The 17,874-nt window shown below is 61.7% G+C and overlaps 1 protein-coding gene across 1 annotated transcript; it reads left to right on the top strand.

The window, feature by feature from the left end:
• Nucleotides 1–1,047: 1,047 nt before the first annotated feature.
• On the top strand, nucleotides 1,048–15,938 carry Mfng (MFNG O-fucosylpeptide 3-beta-N-acetylglucosaminyltransferase). Its single transcript, XM_076853295.2, has 8 exons — nucleotides 1,048–1,484; nucleotides 6,151–6,199; nucleotides 6,560–6,662; nucleotides 7,011–7,164; nucleotides 10,002–10,087; nucleotides 11,651–11,816; nucleotides 13,119–13,204; nucleotides 15,015–15,938. Exons 1-8 carry the CDS (start codon nucleotides 1,230–1,232, stop codon nucleotides 15,079–15,081), a joined length of 966 nt encoding a protein of 321 aa, XP_076709410.2. The 5' UTR covers nucleotides 1,048–1,229; the 3' UTR covers nucleotides 15,082–15,938.
• The last annotated feature ends 1,936 nt before the right edge of the window (nucleotides 15,939–17,874 follow it).

Here is a 17,874-nt window from a genome sequence, read left to right as displayed (position 1 = left end):
GGCTTAAGGAGCCTCAGCTTTTCTACCCTCCCTAAGAAAGTAGGTGCAGGTTGGGACGGCAGGGGACAGGGGGGCCTTGACTGGGAGCTTGAGGTCCCCCAGCCAGTCACCAGGGTGGAGTTGTGGAGTTGGACCCTGAGGTGTCCAGTGCCAGTCCAGGCTGCCTCTGGTGGAGTCCCTCTCCTGTCCCTCCAGCCACCCTCCCCGTTGGGCAGTGGCCTCTGAATCTGCCTCTAGCCACACTCTCGCGGCGCTTTTGCTCACGCTTGGCCATGCCTGAGCTGGCGTGTGCTCTGTGGATTTTGTTCTAAGGACAGGGAGCCAGTGCAGGGATGGAGCAGAGGAAGGAGGTGTGAATGGCCTAGTGTCAAGGAAGACACACGTGTGGCTGGAGGAGGCCCCTGTTGGCTGGGCTGGCTGGGTGAGGCAGCTGTGGAGCCTTCCAAGGGTGGTCTGGAGGGCCACGGCTGGATAGGTGCCCTCAGGGGTCTCCTGCCGGGCCACATGAGGACACGGGACCAGGCTTCCACCCAATTCTGGGCCTGACTGGCTGGATCATCTTTCGTCACCCTGTGCCTCAGCTATAAACTGGGACTGTCCCAATGCAGTTGTGAAGTCCAAAGGAACTGAGAAAACTTCTTTGGGAGTCCCAGGAATTGGGAGGGGCCACCATGGAAGGGTTCCTGGAGGAGGGACCCCGGAGCTGAGCTTTAAGCGCCAACAGAATTTGGCCTGGAGGAGAGGAGAGGACGCGGGTGAGGACGTGGGATGGGGAGAGCATCCAGGAGACACTGAGCAAGAGCGGAGCCGCCGGGACGCTGGAAAGTAACGGCCGCTGCTGGAGCCACGCCGGCCGGTCTCTGGGGAGTGGCGTGGCTGGAGGGACCCTGGCTCCCACCGGGCATGGACGGTTGGCTGTTGCCGCCGCCTCCGCCCCAGCAGCTGGCAGGGCGAGGGCTGCCCCCGGGCGGCTGCCTCCCGCTCTGCCACCTCTGCGCCCGGCCTGGCTCCGCCCCTCGGCTGGGCGGGGCGGGGCCGGCGAGCGCCACCGAGCAGGTGGAGGGTGGCGGCCGGTGGGGCAGCCGCGGCTCAGGCTCCGGGGCGGGAGCTCCAGCTCCACGTCCCCGCTCCCTGTGCGCCCCGATGCCTGCCACAGGGCCCCCGCCTGACCAGCCTCCGGTCCCGGACTGGTTGGGACTTGGGAGCTGAGCCGACCGGCCGCTGTGCCCATGCCGTGCCCGCTGCTCCGGGGCTTGGCCGGAGCCCTCCTCACCCTCCTGTGCATGGGGCTCCTGTCCCTACGGTACCAGTCACGCCCGCCCCCCCAGGGAGTGCAGCAGCCCCCCAGGCTGAGCCGGCCCAGCCCCGCGCCCCGCGAGCTGCGGCTGCACGACATCTTCATCGGGGTCAAGACCACCCGGGCCTTCCACCGCTCGCGCCTGGACCTGCTGCTCGACACGTGGGTCTCCAGGATCAGGCAACAGGTGATGAGTGGGCCAGTTCGCGCCGTGGAGTTTGGGGCCTGAGGGACTCTGGGCTGGGATCTCTGGCTGGCTGAAGCAGAAGCTGCTGTCGTCCAGCCATCGGGGCCCATCGCCCCATCCTTCCTCGGGGCCCACGCTGTCACTGGCGTCCAGTTCCTCAGATCCTCTGTTGGTGGCCAAGCTGCCCCAGGCCCCCGGTCCCTCCTGGGCTCTCTCTGTGCCCTGGCTGCCCCAGCGGGGGCCTCACTCCCGCCCAGCTTGGCCCAGCCTGGCCGCAGGGACCACAGAGGGTGCTGGGCACTGGGGTGGAGGCTTCTGAGAGGTCCTGTGCCAACCCCGGCCTAGGAACTGCCCTGCCCAGGCTCTGGGGTGGAGGGTGGAGGGTGGAGGGAGGCCCTAGGTGGGGCCTGTTCCCGGAGGCGCCCTTTCAGGCTTCCTCAGGCCCTGCGGCTGCATGTGTGCACGCAGGCGTGTGCGCTTGTGCGCGTCTTGTGTCCTGCGCTGGTTTCCTGTGGTTGTCCTGGGAGGCTGTCACTGAGGCAGGGGTGGGCAAGAGGTTGGGGTGTGTGCGTGCACACTTGTGCTCACATGTGCGGAGCCCAAGTGTGTTCGACATGCAATGACAAGAGGTGTGTGGGTGACCTGGGCACGTGGCTGGTGCCCTTTAGGGGAGGCACCTCTGACCATCTGAATCCCTCCCAGCCTGTCCTGTCCCCGCGGTCAGTACTCTCCTCAAGCAAAGCCAGGGATCTGGGGCTGTTGGGGACCGTCTCTGGGGAGGCCGAGGGTGGATTCACACACACCACCCCCACTGTGGTGGCCGCTCTGCGGGAGGAAGTGACTGAGCCCTTGGAGGGGAGCCCAAGGAAAGGCACAGTAAGGTCTGAGAGGCCAGGGACCCCAGGGAGGGCACACCCCTGCCCCGATTTCCTGGCACTGATGTCTTTGCGCCAGGATTGACCCTTCCCAGCAGGGCCCCCAGCATCCCTGAGCCCCGCCAGATTCTCATCTTGGGGAGATCTGGTTCCGCCTGCGGAAGCCGCCAAGGCTGGCCCTCCCTGCAGACCTTCCTGTTTATGGCGCGGTGTCTGTGGACCCGGGAGTGTGCCTCACGTGGCTTGAGGCCCTTTCCTGTCTTGTCCTGTTCACCACGGTGGTGCCCCCAGATGAGGAAACTGAGGCTAAAGGAGGAAGTGCTGGCCAGTGTCACCCAGGGGTCTGAGGGGGCAGAGCCCAGCGGGACCCAGGTCTCACCTCTCCTTGCACCTTCAGCCTGGGGGCTGTGCCTGGCAGTGCCAGCCTGGCTACAGTGGCCCCGTCCCAGGCTCTATCCCAGATGCTGATCAGGCAGTGGATCAGGGGGCACCTGCCAGCGGCTCAGCTCCTGAGGGCTGCACTGTGCCCCATGGCTCCGCTTCCCTCACACCACCTGAGGGCTGGGTGGTCATGCTGCCAGGTGGCAGGTGGGGAAGCTGATCCAGGCTAGGCAGAGTCCCCAGACGAGCTCACTCAGTGGACCCCAGAGCGGGGAGCAGAAGTCATATTTAAGTTGAAAGAGGCCCACCCTGGACGTCGGTTCTCTCTCACCTTGGGTTCCTCTCTCTCTCTGACCTTGGCCGAGGCCCTCCCCACCTGCGCAGCACAGGGGCATCCGGAAGGGGCCTGAGCTGGCCAACTCCAGTGGTGGGGTGGCAGGTGGGCCCTTGTGTGGGAGCCTTTGTCCTGCGGAGGGGCGGGCCGGGGAGGCGGGCCTTGAGTGTTTTGTGCTTGAGGGGAGCCTTTCTCTCCCCCTCAGGCCCCTTGTCCCGTGTGTGTGTGTGTGTGTGTGTGTGTGTGTGTGTGTGTAGGGATGGGGAGGCTGCAGCAACCCTACATCTCCCTTCCTGCAGCAGATGGTCCCCCTGCGCCCCTCCCTGCCCCGTGGGCCGCTGGTCTTTTGTTTCTCTGCCTGTGAAGTCTTAACCATTGTCAGGTCCCCTGTTAAACAAATCAAACCAGCTTCTGGCTCAGAGGAAATTCTGCCCACTGTTCTCCTCTGCCAGCCTCGGAGTTCCCAGGGGCGGGGACCACCTGCTCCGGAACGCCCACTCCCCCCTGCTCATCCCACCGCCTGAGGCCTCGCCCTGATTGCGGGTGCAGTCCCTACCCGCTTGGTCCGACCTCTCCAGTGTGCTGCTTGGTGTGCCAGGGAGCAGGGCAAGAGTCCTGGCTTCTGTTACAGACCCCTTGGGGGCGGTGTGGCAGTCAGACGTGGGTGGGGGCAGTCAGAGCAGGAGACCAGGGGAGATGCCCGCAGGAGGTCATGCCCATGAGCTGGACCAGGGCTGGGCTTGGAGAGACTGAAACAGCGATGAGTCAAGGTGTGGAGGGGTGGACAGACTGCATGTGAGGGGCAGCACGGTGGCCCCCAGTCCTGGGTCCCAGCAGAGCAGCAGGGACTCCGTCTTTTTTGTTTTTGTGGGGGGTATGGAGCCCAGGGCCTGTGCGTGCTGCCAAGCCTCTGCCACAGAGCCACACACCAGCCTTTGTTTTTGGTACTGGGAATTGAACCCGGGGCACTTAACCACTGAGCCGCATCCCCAGTCCTTTTATATTTTATTTAGAGACAGGGTCTCACTGAATTGCTAGGGCCTCGCTAAGTTGCTGAGGCTGGCTTTGAACTCGCGATCCTCCTGCCTCGGCCTCCGGAGCTGCTGGGATTACAGGCGTGTGCCACAGCGTCCTGTCCCATGTTTTTTTTTATTTTTTTGTGGAAGTCATGGCTGCAGGGAATGTGAAAGCTGGGAGCTCAGGCGCAGGCTGGAGGCGCAGAGGAGCCCGAGTGGTCTCCTGTGGATGGTGCTTCCTGGGACCTGGGCTTGGGCGCCCGTGCGCTGCTGACTGGGATAGTGGGAGACCGCCTCCAGGGAGAGGGACTCAGAAGGTGGACCTGCCAGGCCTCCCGAGCGAGGCAGGTGCTGGAGAAGGAAGCAGATGGGTCGGGCCTGTAGCCTCCAGGGCGCAGGCTTCTGGTGGAGAGACCAGGGGATAAATCCCCATTCCTGGGATTTGCAGTTTCCATGGGAGGAAGGGGGAGGGGGTGGGCAAAGGACCTCCTTTGTCACCAGAGGGGTGTCGAGGCCTCCTGGGAGAGGCGATGCCCGAGTTGGGAGCTGGAATGTGGGAAGAGGGAGCATCATGTGCAAAGGCTCAGAGTTGTGTGTGTGTGTGTGTGTGTGTGTGTGTGTATGCACGAGCACGAACACACACACACACACACACACACACTCACACAGCATATTTGGGGAACCGAAACAAATTTGGGCAGAGAGATTCCCGCCTCATGGTGGAGCAGGAAGTACTGAGATAAGGCTGCATCAGGTGGCAAGGGTCAGGGGTCCCTTCACTAGTCATGCTTTGGAGGCTAAATTTTATCCCAGGGGCAGTAGAGAACCCATGGAAGGTGCTGGCAAGGGGTGGTGGGTATGAGTTTTATCTGATTCTGGTCCCGAGAGGAAAACCGATCAGGGTGAATGGGCCAGAGTCTTGCCACAATCCCTGAGAGACGATGGTGGCTGAGAAGTAGGTCTGTGGCCATGAGCCCTGGGAGAGGCCCTGTCCCCCCGTACCTTTCGCTGTTCCTAGCCCTGGCCTCTAGCCTCACTGCCTCCGTTTCCCTGAAGTCTTCCGTTGAACGATTACTCCTTCCTTTACACGGTCTTACTTTAGTCTCACAGCTGTTACTGCCCCCATTTTACAATGGGTAAACTGAGGCCCAAGGTGGGGCTGCACTGCTCTGAGGGGCTGGTTCCTAGAAAGGAGCCAGGTCTGTGGGTGACAAGGAAGGGCCTTCAGGGCCAGGGCCCTGCTCTTGGAGGGAGGACAGGGGTAGGCTCAGGTGTGGATGCTGGGGCATGGGGTACCTGGGGTGAATGAACAGGTGGGACATTTTCTCCTTGGTCCCCACAGGGCAGCCCAGGGATCGGGGGTCCTTGCAGGCCTTTGAGGTGCTCAGTAGAGAAAGGAGCTCTGGGGCTGCGGGCGGCACTGCCTGTCGGGCTGGGCCTGGGGGCGAGGCATCCTGGCCCTGCGTCTCTGTCTCACTCATGGCTGCTTCTGGGGGGTCCCCTCTGCCTCTCATTCCCAGTTTGCATTTGGTCTATTTAGGGGACAGATCATAAACCCTTCCTCATGAGGTTAAGAGAGGGCCAGCCGGGGGCAGGCATGGGTCCTGCTCCTGGTGGGTGCCCAGAATGAGAGGGCAGGATCGTGTCTTGGTGAAAACTTTTTGAGATGCTCAGGGGCCCCTGCACTGTGTGGGGTCTGTGGTGTGGGGACCCGGGGCGCTGCTGTGGGGTCCTTTCAATCTGCTTCCCGACAGGGCTCAGGGTTGTGTGTATGTGACCTGGGATGTAAGAGGGTGCCATTCTGCCAAGGGTATGGCTCTGTGAAGGGGATGGGGCTGTGCACCAGGAGCTTTGTCTATAGAAGCAGGTGTGTGTGTGTGTGTGTGTGTGTGCGTGTGTGTGTGTGTGTCCCCTAAAGAGACATATGGCCATGAGAGGGGCATATGTCTGTCACTGCTGTGTGTATCCTCCTGGGTGGTGTCTGGGCTTGGCCATGGCGGGTGCTGGGTTGGCCTGGGTCTGCCCTGGGACACTGAGTCCTGCCCCCTTCTCCTTCCCAGACATTCATCTTCACTGACAGCCTGGACGAAGGCCTCCAGGAGAGACTGGGTAACTGCTGGCTGGGTGGGGGCCCTTGGCTATTGCCAGAGAGAGCTGGGCAGCCATGCTCTGGCCCGGGGCTGCCCAGGAAATGGGCTGACCACCTTTGGCTTTGGGATTCCCTTTAGCCCAGGAGGGGAGAGGGCTTCCTTCTTGGAAATATGTGCAGGTGTGGGGAGGGGCTGCTGGACTAGGCCCTGGACACTTGGTCCAATCCAGCCTACTGTCCTTGCCCTGGGCCTGGTTTCCCCACTGTCAGCTGGGAGGGGGTGGCCCTGGGGGCTCCCTTGGCCTGGCCTTGCTCTGCATTCAGTGTTTGGGGCTGTGGGAGGCACTGGGCAGGGTTCCTGATGGCTCCTTCTCCTCTAGGGCCCCACCTTGTGGTCACCAACTGCTCCGCTGAGCACAGCCACCCTGCGCTGTCCTGCAAGATGGCTGCCGAGTTCGACGCCTTCTTGGCCAGCGGGCTCAGGTGGGTGCTCCTGGGTTTCTGGGGGAGGGGTGGCTTTGAGGGTTGGGCCAAAGCCGTGACGTGACCTGAGTCCAGTGGGAGAACCTTCGTCTCCCACGCAGCAGGCAGCCTGCAGACCAGCCGTGGCCCTGGGCCAGTGCCTCAGCCTCTGCCCCGGGCCTCGTGTCTTAAGCGGCCTGCCTTCCTCAGGAGCCTCCAGCGCGTGCTTCTGGCATACAATGGGCCTCAAGTGGTGGCCACCCCTCCGTGCAAGTGTTTGTTGACCTTGGGGGCGCAAGGGGAGCCTGGCTGGCTTCGGCCTGGAGCCCCCTATCCCTCCAAGTTCACTGTCCCCGTCCCACCTCACAGGTGGTTTTGTCACGTGGATGATGACAACTACGTGAACCCATGGGCGCTGCTGCGGCTGCTGAGGGCCTTCCCCGCGACCCTCGACGTCTACGTGGGCAGGCCCAGCCTGAACCGGCCCATCCGTGCCTCGGAACCCCAACCGCGCAATCGCACGGTGTGTCCTGCCCTCCTCCTTCGCCCATTGGCTGCAGGCCCCAGGGGTGGGGCCGATTCGGGGCGGGGCCAGTTCGGGGGCGGGGCTGATCCAGGGGCGCGGCCTACCTGGGGGCGGAGGTGTGGTGGAGGCCACTGGTGGGCTCTGAGAGTCAGGTCTGGCTCCGTCCCTGTGGATTTGGGCCAGTGGCTTCTCTTCTTTGAGTCCCAGCCTCCTCCGCTGTGGAAGGAGATGGAGGTAGTGCAGGCGAGGCCTAGAGAAGGGCAGGTAGTAAGTAGGTCCCCAGTCATCCAAGAGCGGAGGCTTGGTCTGGTCACACAGTGAGCTCCAGGTGTACTGAGGCTTCCTGACTCCATGGCCGGGCTCGTGGTCACCTGGTGTCACCATGCAGTCACGCAGGGTGTTAAAATGCTGGAATCCTTGGGCCCCAGAACACGACCCCCCTTCAGCACCCTCCTCTCCAAACCTCCACTAACCAGCAACTTAGAGTGCACACTTGGCACCGTAGGGAGCCCAGATTAGGATTGCCAGATTTAGGGCAAAAAAAAAAAAAAAAAAAAAAAAAAAAAAAAAAAAAGAAGAAGAAAGAAAAGAAAAAGAAAAAGAAAAAAAAATCCTGGATACCCAGTTAAATTTGACTTTCAGATAAATAATGAAGAATCTGTTAGAAGAAAAAAAAATCACATGGCTCTCCCCTGAACCCAAGTCCCACCAGGTGATAGGTGTTGGGGTGCCCAGGCCCCAATGGTCCCCTTGGCTACAGGGAAAAGGCAGGTAGGAAGTCCCCTCCCTAGAGGCAGCGCCTGAAGCGGGAGCTGGGCGAGCTGTGGGGCTCCCTCACCCTCCCCAGGTCACCATCTGCTTCGCTAAGGAAACCAGAGCCTTAATTATCAGCAGCTCCCCAGCCTCTGAGCCCTAATTAAATCCTCCTGGGCTTGAGGCCATGTGTGTGAGAGAATCCAGGTAAGTCCAGGGGTGCCCCAGGCTCCCACACCGCTCCCACCCCACTCTCATCTGGCTTGAGCTGTTTGCTCAGGGGCTGAGAAGGTCACTGTGGAGCTTGACTCCAGGGATTCACACATCCACCCTGCCACTGCCTAGCTTTGAGACCCTTACTGAAGTCACCTAACCTCTCTGGGCCTCAGTTTCCTCCTCTGAGAAGCAGGAGATAACAGCCCTTACTCACAGGGCAGTTATGAGCATAGAATAAAAAGGGGTCATCTGTCCAAGTCCTTGGCATGGCACCTGGAATGTAATGGACACTGGCGAGTGTCAGCGATCAGCCCTAGTCAGTGTTCACATCCCAGCCAAGTCCTCTCTCTGCAGATGCGGTGCCCAGCTGGGCACACCTAGGCCCGCCCCCCAGGGCTCACATGTGCCCTCGTTGGCATGCACCCCCAGCAGGTCCCAGGACTGCCCTGGAGCAGGCAGAACTCCACGGTGTCCAGGACTGTGTGGATCTTGGGTCCTCCAGGGCAGGACTGCAAAGGGGGCGAGAGCTCTGGTTGGGGTCAGTCCCCACTCTGTGACCTCAGGCAAGTGACTTCATTTCTCTGTGCTTGTTCACCCACCTGGGGCACGGGCCTTGGCACAGGGCATAGGACAGGCAGCATTCAGGGTCAGGCACTTACGAGGCTACTGCCATGTTATGTCATACACGGGAGGAGGGGGCCACACGCTCGTTCACTTAGAAAACAAAAAATAAGAGTTTACCGGGCACCTCCTGTGTCACCACCTCAAGAGCCACTCATTCTGCCTCGCTGAGCCCGACCTTTCTGGCATTCTAGAAGAAGGGCAGTTGGGGTCTTTAGAAGGATGCTTCTGAGCCAGGAGAACCATCCGATTTCAGAACTGGAGCAGATGTGCTCACATGAGGCCCAAAGGGGAGCAGTGCCTTTCTCCAGGTGGCACAGCTGAGCAGGGAGGAGGGAGACCTCAGGTTCAGGCTTCCTCATTGCTGCCCAGGGCTCCTCTCACCGCTGCCTCGCGGGAGATAACTCGCCCCAAATGACGTGCCTCCATTAAGCACCAACCTATGGACCTGGGGGCAGGAATCCTTGGGGAGCTTGTTGGACCAAGGGATGGGACAGCTGAAAGGGCAAAGTGCCCCCAAGAACTCTAGAGAAATCCGTGGTGAATTTCTGGTCATCACAGAGGAGGGAGGAAGAGGCCTTGGGCTGAGGTGATGGTGGTGATGTTGGGACTCAGAAAATAGTTTAAGCCCCAAAGGGACACCTTGGTGTCAAGGGGTTTGCTGGCGGCAGGGGCTCCCAGGACTGTCTGTCCCCTCTACTCCATGAGAGACCTCATCTTCATTTTCTGCCAAAAACTCTTCTTGGCCACAGGAGTTGGGAGTGGGGAAGCCAGTGGAGGTGGCCTGGTGGAGGTGGCATCAGGACCGTACATAGCACACAGCACTCAGGGAAGGACTCTGATTGGCTGGCCTAAGTCATGTGCCTATTGCGGAGCCAATCACTGGTCAAGGGGTGTGGCCTTGTGCACAATCATTCCTGTGGCGCCTGGGTGCTTCCATGACCTGGGGAGCAGCGGGGTGTTTGGCCGCCCATCCCACCCTCTTGCCACAAGGTAGAGCCCTTTCTCAGAGGAGGGGGCCAGATTCCACTGTATTCCAGTGTCCTTGGTGACCTCGGCACTCATAATTAGCTATGTGACTTTGGGCTCGGTGTCCTTACCTGTGAGATGGGCCTCGTAATGCGAGGCTGTAGCAAGACGTGAAGGTTACATGAAGAGGTTCTGAGCCACGCGGTTTGGGGTGAGGCGTGGCCTCAATGTCCCTGTCCCCAACTCACCTTGCACCTCTGCCCTCTCCTTCCCAGAGACTGGTGCAGTTCTGGTTCGCCACAGGGGGTGCCGGCTTCTGCATCAACCGCAAGCTGGCTTTGAGGATGGCCCCGTGGGCGAGGTAAGCCAAGACCCTGGGTGGCAGGAGGGCAGGGAAGGGTGGCTACTGGCATGCCCAGGGGGCAGGAAGGCTTGAGAGTGGGCGCAGGAGGAGTTGCCTGTCATTCACTTTGTGTTACCGTGTGACCCAGTTCATGCTGAGCAAATTACCTGCCCCCCTGTCTGTAGGGGGTGCACAGTAAGGTGGCCTCTGTTGCACACAGGAACACCTCGAGAAGTCTGTTTGCGTGTCTGCAAGTGGACCTGCAAACACAGGGACTCCTGGTGCCAAGGCTCAGGGTTTGGGCTGCATCTGGCCGAGCCAGGGAATCACAAGACCCTGTTTGCAGCCTCCTTCCGCTCTTCTGACCAGTCAATGCCAGAAGGGAGGTGAAGGCCAAGAGTAGGGGTTCTCAGAGGAGCAAGAAGGCCTTTTGGTTGAGGGCAAGAGGGAAGACTTCGTAGAAGAGGTGGAATTGACCTGGACAGCACTAGAGGACCCCAGAGGAGGGGAGCCAGGGGGCACCGGAAGCCCTCGGTATGGATGGGGGATGCTGGCCTTCTAGAAGTGGCACATGTCTTCGTGGGCAGGATGGTGTTGACCTTCGTGGCCTTGAACTTGGGTTGAGGGTTGGATCTGAGCTTGGCCTCTGTGTCACCTTTTTGATGGTGCAGCCTGTGTCTGCACTGAGGAGGGTGAGGCCCCAGAGGGTGAGCACGGCTGAGGTCACCCAGGCCCAGGGGTACGCGCTGCTGAGACCTGGGTGCTTCCCCTCTATACAGCCCGCCTTGTCCCAGGCTGGGATCCGTGGGCGAGGGAGTGGCCTGTTGTCCTAGGGCAGGTCTGGCAGGCGTGCTCCCGGAACTGCCAGGGTCATCCTTGTGCCAGGGTGACCCACCTCTGTGGAACTTTTATGTGATTGATTGATTGATTGAACTCAGGGGCATTCAACCACTGAGCCCCAGCCCCAGCCCTATTTTGTTTAGAGACAGGGTCTCACTGAGTTGTCTAGCACCTCACCATCACTGAAGCTGGCTTTGAACTGGGAGATCCTCCTGCCTCAGCCTCCCGAGCTGCTGGGATTATTTAGGAAAAACTCCCCCTCCTTTGTCCTGAAGGCTTGGCTATGGACCCAGCCCGGGACGGAGTGTGGGTGGGGCTTCTGCACCCCTCCCCCCTTGGCTGGGTGTCCTGACTCAGCACCGGTCCTGCTCCCAGTGACCCGCTGCCTGGCTCTCCTGACCAGCTCTCTTCCCGGCCCAGGGGCTGCCGAGGAGGGCAGAGGCCTTCCCCTCTGTGTCTGGGGCAGGCAGGTGCTCAAGCTCAGCAGGGGACCCACAGAAAGATAGGGCGAGAAGGAAGGAGACATTTACAAAGGGCTTCACACTGAGGCCCCACAGCCCTGGCCAGGACGGTGATCGTCCGGCTCACAGCAGAGGGGTCCTGACTCCAGGGTCGCACAGTAGGCAGAGGCAGCCCCACCCCCGAGCTCTCCGTCCTGCTGCCGGCCCAGCTGAGAGCTTCCTGGGAAGGGGTCAAGTGCAGAGGGCCTGGCCAGTGCTACAGTCCAGCTCTGCCCCCCAGCGGCTCCCACTTCGTGGACACCTCTGCCCTCATCCGGCTGCCTGATGACTGTACCGTGGGCTACATCGTGGAGTGCAAGCTGGGGGGCCGCCTGCGGCCCAGCCCCCTCTTCCACTCGCACCTGGAGACCCTGCAGCTACTAGGGGCCGCCCAACTCCCGGAGCAGGTGAGTGGTCTTGGGGCAGGTGGCAATGAGTGGGGAGGAGGGTCCCCCAAAGGAACATGGGGTGTTTGACATCAATCTGGAACTTGAGATTATGGGGCCTGGCTATCGATGGGGATCCTGAGGCCCAGGGTGGCTTGCTCCTCAAAGGTTAGCATTGTGACACTGTGATTCTTTGATCTGGTCCCCAAATGCTGCAGGAAGGGCCTGCACAGGTGACAGGAAGCTGGCCTCTGGTTCCCGGGACCCTGTCTGCCCACGCTGGCCTCATCCTGGCAGAAGGCAGCCCGGTTTCCAGTCCATCCTGGGGGGAGGGCGCCTCCTTTCCCAGACCCGGTGCTGATTTGATTCCTGGTCTCATGGCCTGGGCCGTCACATGGCCCTTCTCCTACCAGGGCCGGGAGCTGCTTGGCCGGGCCGGGAGCTGGCCTGTGGCTTCATCCTTGGGAACCCCAGGTTCATCTTATGAGGACCACACGCCCGAAACTGGGAAAGCGGCAGATTTTGGACAGCCGGAAGCAGGGCACTCCCTGGTCAGGGTTTCCTGAGCACCTGCCGTGCCAGGTACCACCGAGGGCTGGCCTCCTCCAGCTGTTTCCTCACCATATTCACACACGTACCCACACACACTGGTCCCAGGATGCTCAGTGCCCTATAGGAGGTGCTTTGTGTTTGCATATCGCCACGCGCGGCTTCCAAGTGCTTTAAATCATCTCACCAGGTGCAGTGATGCACGCCTATAATCCTAGTGATTCAGGAGGCTGAGGCAGGAGGATCCCAAGTTTGAGGCCAGCCTCAACAACTTATCAAGGCCTGTCTCAAAGAATAAAACCGGCTGGGGATGTGGCTCAGTGGTAAAACGTCCCTGCCTTCAGTCCCCAGTATTGAAAAAGTTAAAATAAAAAACACATAAGGCATCTCTGATTACGTCTGATACCTGCCGACTGCCCCCTGTACGTGAGTGGGTGTTGCACTGGAGTGTCGGGGAACGTTCAGGTCAGATGCCAAGGTTTTGGCGTATTTTGATCCACCTTGGTGCAATGCCCGGTGCAGGGCCCAGTGGTGGAGACGCAGGCCTGGGGACTGAGCCCCACCCAGCTGGGGCGCAGCTGAGCAGCAGGCTCCTGGCCCAGCTCGCGCCGCCCATGGGGGCTCCAGAAGGACCCCCTGCTCCTGGTGGGGCTGCAGGCGGATCTGTGCCTCTCGGGATGCCCTCTGGCCCTCTCTGCTGCTGCCAAAATGCTGCCCCCTTGTGGGATCCCTGGTGCGACACCCCCTTACACTACTCCGCTTCTCTCTGCCCAGGTCACCCTCAGCTATGGTGTCTTTGAGGGGAAGCTCAATGTCATTAAGCTACCTGGCCCCTTCTCCCCTGAAGAGGACCCCTCCAGGTGGGTCTGAGGGCTGCAACGGTAGGACGGGAGGTGGGGGTGCTAAGCCCAGGCATCCAGAGGCGGGGGAGCTGAACGGAAGGAGTAGATTTCTGCCTCTGCTCTGCGGTGTGACTTTAGGCTAGTGTCTTGCCCTCTCTGGGCTTCAGTCTCTCACTTGTGACACTTGGAGACTGAATATTGTGGCTGTGCAGGACTCTCCCAGCTCTGATCCCCCAGAGTTCCTCAGGAGCCCCCGGAAGACTGCCCTGTTGGCCCTGAGTGAAGGAGGCCGCGTGCTGCAACCCCAGACATGGCGGGGGTTGTGCCGTCTTCTTTGTTTCTTGGTCCTCTTAGACGGTTCTTCTGGGAGGGAGGGTGGGATGGTCAGAACCTTCCTGAAAGGCCTCAGGGAGGTTGGGGCTGCTCGCCTCAGTCCCCTCTGTGTGGAGCAGTCTAGTGGACAGTCTGGCTCCCCGTCCACCGCTGCCCCCGGGGGGCTGTGGCTTGTGCTGCTGGCTCAGGTGGTGGGAGGGGTGGGGGGGCAGGTGGACTCTGAGCCCAGCCGCAGGACTGCCCCCTCCTGGCGCCCCGTGCAGCCTGCAGGCCCCCCGCCGCGGGAGCCCCCCCCTCCGGGCAGTCCCACTGTCCCCACTCCTCACCCGCTGCCAGCCAGCGCCATGTGGAGGGCTGGGAGCTAGGGAGCCGGGGTCCTGCCTGCAGAGATGTGCAGGTCTCGGGGGCAACGGGTAGCAAGGGATGGTGTGGGCCCTGGGTCCCCTGAGGGGTAGAGACTTGTCCAAGGGAGTCCTGGACAATGAGGCGTCTGGGACACTGTCCTGTGGGGGACAGTAAGACAGCCTCCGTGTTGATGGGCGTGGGCTGTCCAGGGAGGGGGAGGGGGCATGGGGTACCTGAAGTGGTAGCAGCAGTCCCCAGGACAGGAGATGGCACAGTGTCCCAGGCAGAGGGGATAGCATGTGCAAAGGCCCAGAGGCAGGAGATAGATCTTGACGTGCTCAAGGAAGCAGAGGGAGCCATTGCAGTCCGATACAGAGGTGAGGAGAGGTGACACCGTGCCTGGCTTGCTCCAGGAGGTGACAAGCGACCTCCCAAGGCCTTTGTGGGCTCTGCCTGGACCTTAGATTTAGATTCCGTCTCCCTTGCAGGGAAGCAGGGCCCCTGGCCCCCAGGTTTCCAGAGCCGCCCGGTTGGAGCAGAGGCCCTGAGCACTCCAGGGGTCCTGGGGGGCTGCGCTGACCACGTTGTAGGCTCCAAGGAGACTGTTTGGCTTAACACAGGGAAAAACTTCAAAATTCCGGCCATCGGTGGGGGCGGGAGCTGTACCTGAGGCCAAGAGGCTTGAGGGTTGGTCCCGGGGCTGGGCCGCGGCTCAGCAGCAGAGCACTTGCCCAGCACGCGGTGGGGGGGGGGGCCCTGGGTTCCAACCCCCTGCCCTGCAAGACAAGTGGTGCTAGGTTTGCTCCGAGCTCAGGATTCTAGAATCCGTAGCTTCCTGCGGTTGGGGCCAGAGCCCTGAGGACCCAGGTCTGTGGGCAGATGGGCTCAGTGGGGTCTTGTTCTGAAGTCTCTCTAAGCCGGGGGGCTCAGCCAGGCTTGGCCTTGTTCCCCCAGGGGACATTTGGTGATGTCCAGTTGCTTGACTCGGGGACGTGCTGCGGGCGTCAGGTCAGGGTGCCGCTGGGCCTCCTCCAGGGCACAGGGCAGTCCCTGCCCCCCGGGGTTTCCTGGCCCCAGATGTCTGTGGTGCTGTGGGCAGCCCGGGAGTGCGAGCGGCATGGTGACCGTCCCCGTTCTGGTCTCTCTGCAGGTTCCGCTCCCTCCACTGCCTCCTGTACCCAGACACGCCCTGGTGTCCCCAGCTGGTTGTGCAGTGAGCCCGAGCTGCTGGGCAGAGGCCGGCGGAGACTTTGGGCGGCTCCTGTGCCCACGCAGCACTGGTGAGTGCCCCTGGAGGGCAGCTCCTGGCGCGGCCTCCGGGCGACGAAGGTGCAGGCCTTTGTGTAGCTGGAGGCCCCCGGGCCGAGAGGCTGGACAGCCTGGGGAGCAGGAGGACCAGGTGAGGGCCGGACAGGCCCAGGCTGGAGCCCGCGGCCTGGGGGAGCCGACTGAGCGGGGCAGGCACCTGGGCCCGGCTGGGGATCGGGGTGCCATCCCTTAGACAGTGACTGGGCCCCTGGGCGGGGGTCTGGCTCCGGCCCTGGCTCTGTCCCCGTCATTCTCCTGGGGCTGAAGCACTGGGCCGTCTGCTCCTAAGTCCCCTGGCCGGATCCTGTGTCACTGAGGGGACCTGAAAGAGTCATGGCCAAACCCAGGGTCTGTGACAGATGATGACGCCGCGGAGTCTCTGGAGCTCCTTGCTCCCCCACTTGCTAATGGGCTCAGGTTTGGACCTCAGCAGGCCCAGGTGATGGTCCGCATGGTCCCAGCCAATCAAGAGGACCCTTTGGCTCACTTTCCAGTCTCCCTTGCTGGGAGACGTTACCCTGTGACCCAGGTTTGGCCAGTAGAGAGGTTTCTGGGTGAGGTTTTTCAGCCCTGTACCTCATCTTCCTGTGTGAATGTGGGTATGATGGCTGGATCTGAGGAGCTACTTTGCCACCATGAAGGGAAGCCCAAGACCGTCACCGCAGCTGTCTCCTCCAGCGTTTGGTTCTGTACGAAATTAAACCCCTATTTAAGTCTCTCTTGGTCCAGTTTTCTGTTTGCAGCCAGAGTGTTCCTGACAGGGCGGGATCCTCAGTCTATCTGTCACAGTGGTGACGGTGGTCACTTTGGTGCCCAGGAGGGGCTCCATGTGTGTGCCGTCTGTGTGAGTGTGTGCACAGGTGTGAGTGCCCCTCTGTGCACCTCTGTGCAAGGATGCATGTGTGCGTGTGGCTGTGCCCACTGACCCCTGAGGGCCACAGTGGGGCTCTGGGATGGGGGAGGAGGGAGGAGAGATCCTGAGGGGATCTGAGGGGCCCTGGCCCAGGCAGCGGGCCTGGGGCTCCCTTAGGTCATGTCCTTGGCTCTTGAGGGACAGAGTCCTTGTCCCGGCACATCTGGGTCAGAGGCATCTGGAACCACCAAGCTCAGCCCCTGGTTTCCTTCCTAGGGAGGGTCCTGGGGCCCAGAGGGGGACTGCCACATGCCCGTGGTCCCCCAGCACGCGAGGGACCTGTGCCGGGTGTGCAGGATGGAGCTGAGTGAGGGCGGCCCTGACCCACGCCCGTGGAGGCCGCTGTCCTCCTCACCCCGCAGGGGAGGCTGCTGGCTGGCCTGATTTTAGAAGCAGCCGCAGATTTTCGGGTAGTTCCCAGATCCTGAGGGTCGGTGGGGGGAGCAGGGCTCGGCCATCTGCTGCCTCCATTATCCCAGAATAGCTGGGGGTGGGGCTGGAGCGAGTCAGCAGGATGGGGATTAGGATGGCGGGGGGAGGAGCGCGTAACCCCTTCTAGGAGCAGGAGGTTCTGTGTCCCCCGAGCTGAGGCGCCCACGTGGGCCCGGCAGGGGTCGGGGGCGGTGGGACCCCTTTCTCCGCCTCACTGTGCTCCTAAGCCCCCTCACCTTTAGCCCGGGCTGGGCAGCCTGCCCGCCCCACTTAGGGTGCACGTGGATGGGATAAGTTGGGGCCTGGTGGCCACTGACCTTGGGCTGCAGGTGGGCTCCTAGGACAAGGACGACAGAGTGGACAGGCACCAGAGGAACCCGGAGATGCTCCTCAGGGGCTGGGGGCCTCCAGCCAGCCCCACCCCGACATGGAGTAGGCAAGGCCCCAGCTGAGCCTGCTCCTCCCCCAGCCATGCTGCCCCTCTGTGAACAGGGTGGGCACCACCCTGGGAGACTGGCCGCGGGCATCTCAGCCCCGCCCTGCTGCGGAGCTGTCCGTCATGGGGGCATGCTGCAGGGCCGCCACTCCTGAGCACTTGATGTGAATCGGGTCATTTCATCTTTGCCTGTTTGAAGTAGGTGCACCGACCTTTGTGGCCATTTTGCACATTAGGAAACTGAGGCATGGCAGGGGAAGGTTTAGGTGGGGCTCCTCATGGCTCCTCCAGCAGGTGGGGCTCTGTCTGCACAGCTCTCCCTCTCCCTGGGGCCTTGCTCTTGTCGGGAGCCACTGCCCCTCCGGGGGCCCAGGGCCACCCAGCACGCAGCAGCCGCCCCCGCCTGTGGTAATGCTGCCCACCCCTCCTGCTCCCTGACTGCCCCTTGTGGTGCCTCAGGTGTCCACCCCCACCTGGCTCTGGGCTCTAGGGCCCCAGGGGTCCCGTGGTTCTGTTTGCTGCCGCTCAGGACCTGGCATAGTAGATGCTCAACAAACATTTGAAGGATGAATAGAAAACTGAGCAACTGGGCTTCTCGGATCTCTTCTGCTCCTCTTGCCAGGGTCTTGGGGTCCTGTGGATGGGGTCCTGCAGAGGGGCGGGGGATGGGGAGGGGCTTTATCAAGGAGGAATCAGTCCGGCCTCACTGGGACCCACTGTAGTAAGACACTCATTCTTAGTATGGCCCAGAGGGGAAAACCTGGGCGTGCGTGTCCAGTTAGGACCCGACTGGAAGGACCAGCGCCTCCGGGTCGGCTTCCCCTGGCCGTGGGCCCCACGCCAGGTCGGCCCTCTGGATCTGAGCGCCAGTGTACAGGGCCTGCCAGGTTGTGCAGCATGTTAGGTGACACTGAGGTGCAA

This window comes from Callospermophilus lateralis, chromosome 4 (genome assembly GCF_048772815.1).
Source record: "Callospermophilus lateralis isolate mCalLat2 chromosome 4, mCalLat2.hap1, whole genome shotgun sequence".
NCBI lineage: Eukaryota > Metazoa > Chordata > Mammalia > Rodentia > Sciuridae > Callospermophilus > Callospermophilus lateralis.
Note: the sequence above shows the minus strand (reverse complement) of the source record. Positions and strands in the feature narration are given on the sequence as shown.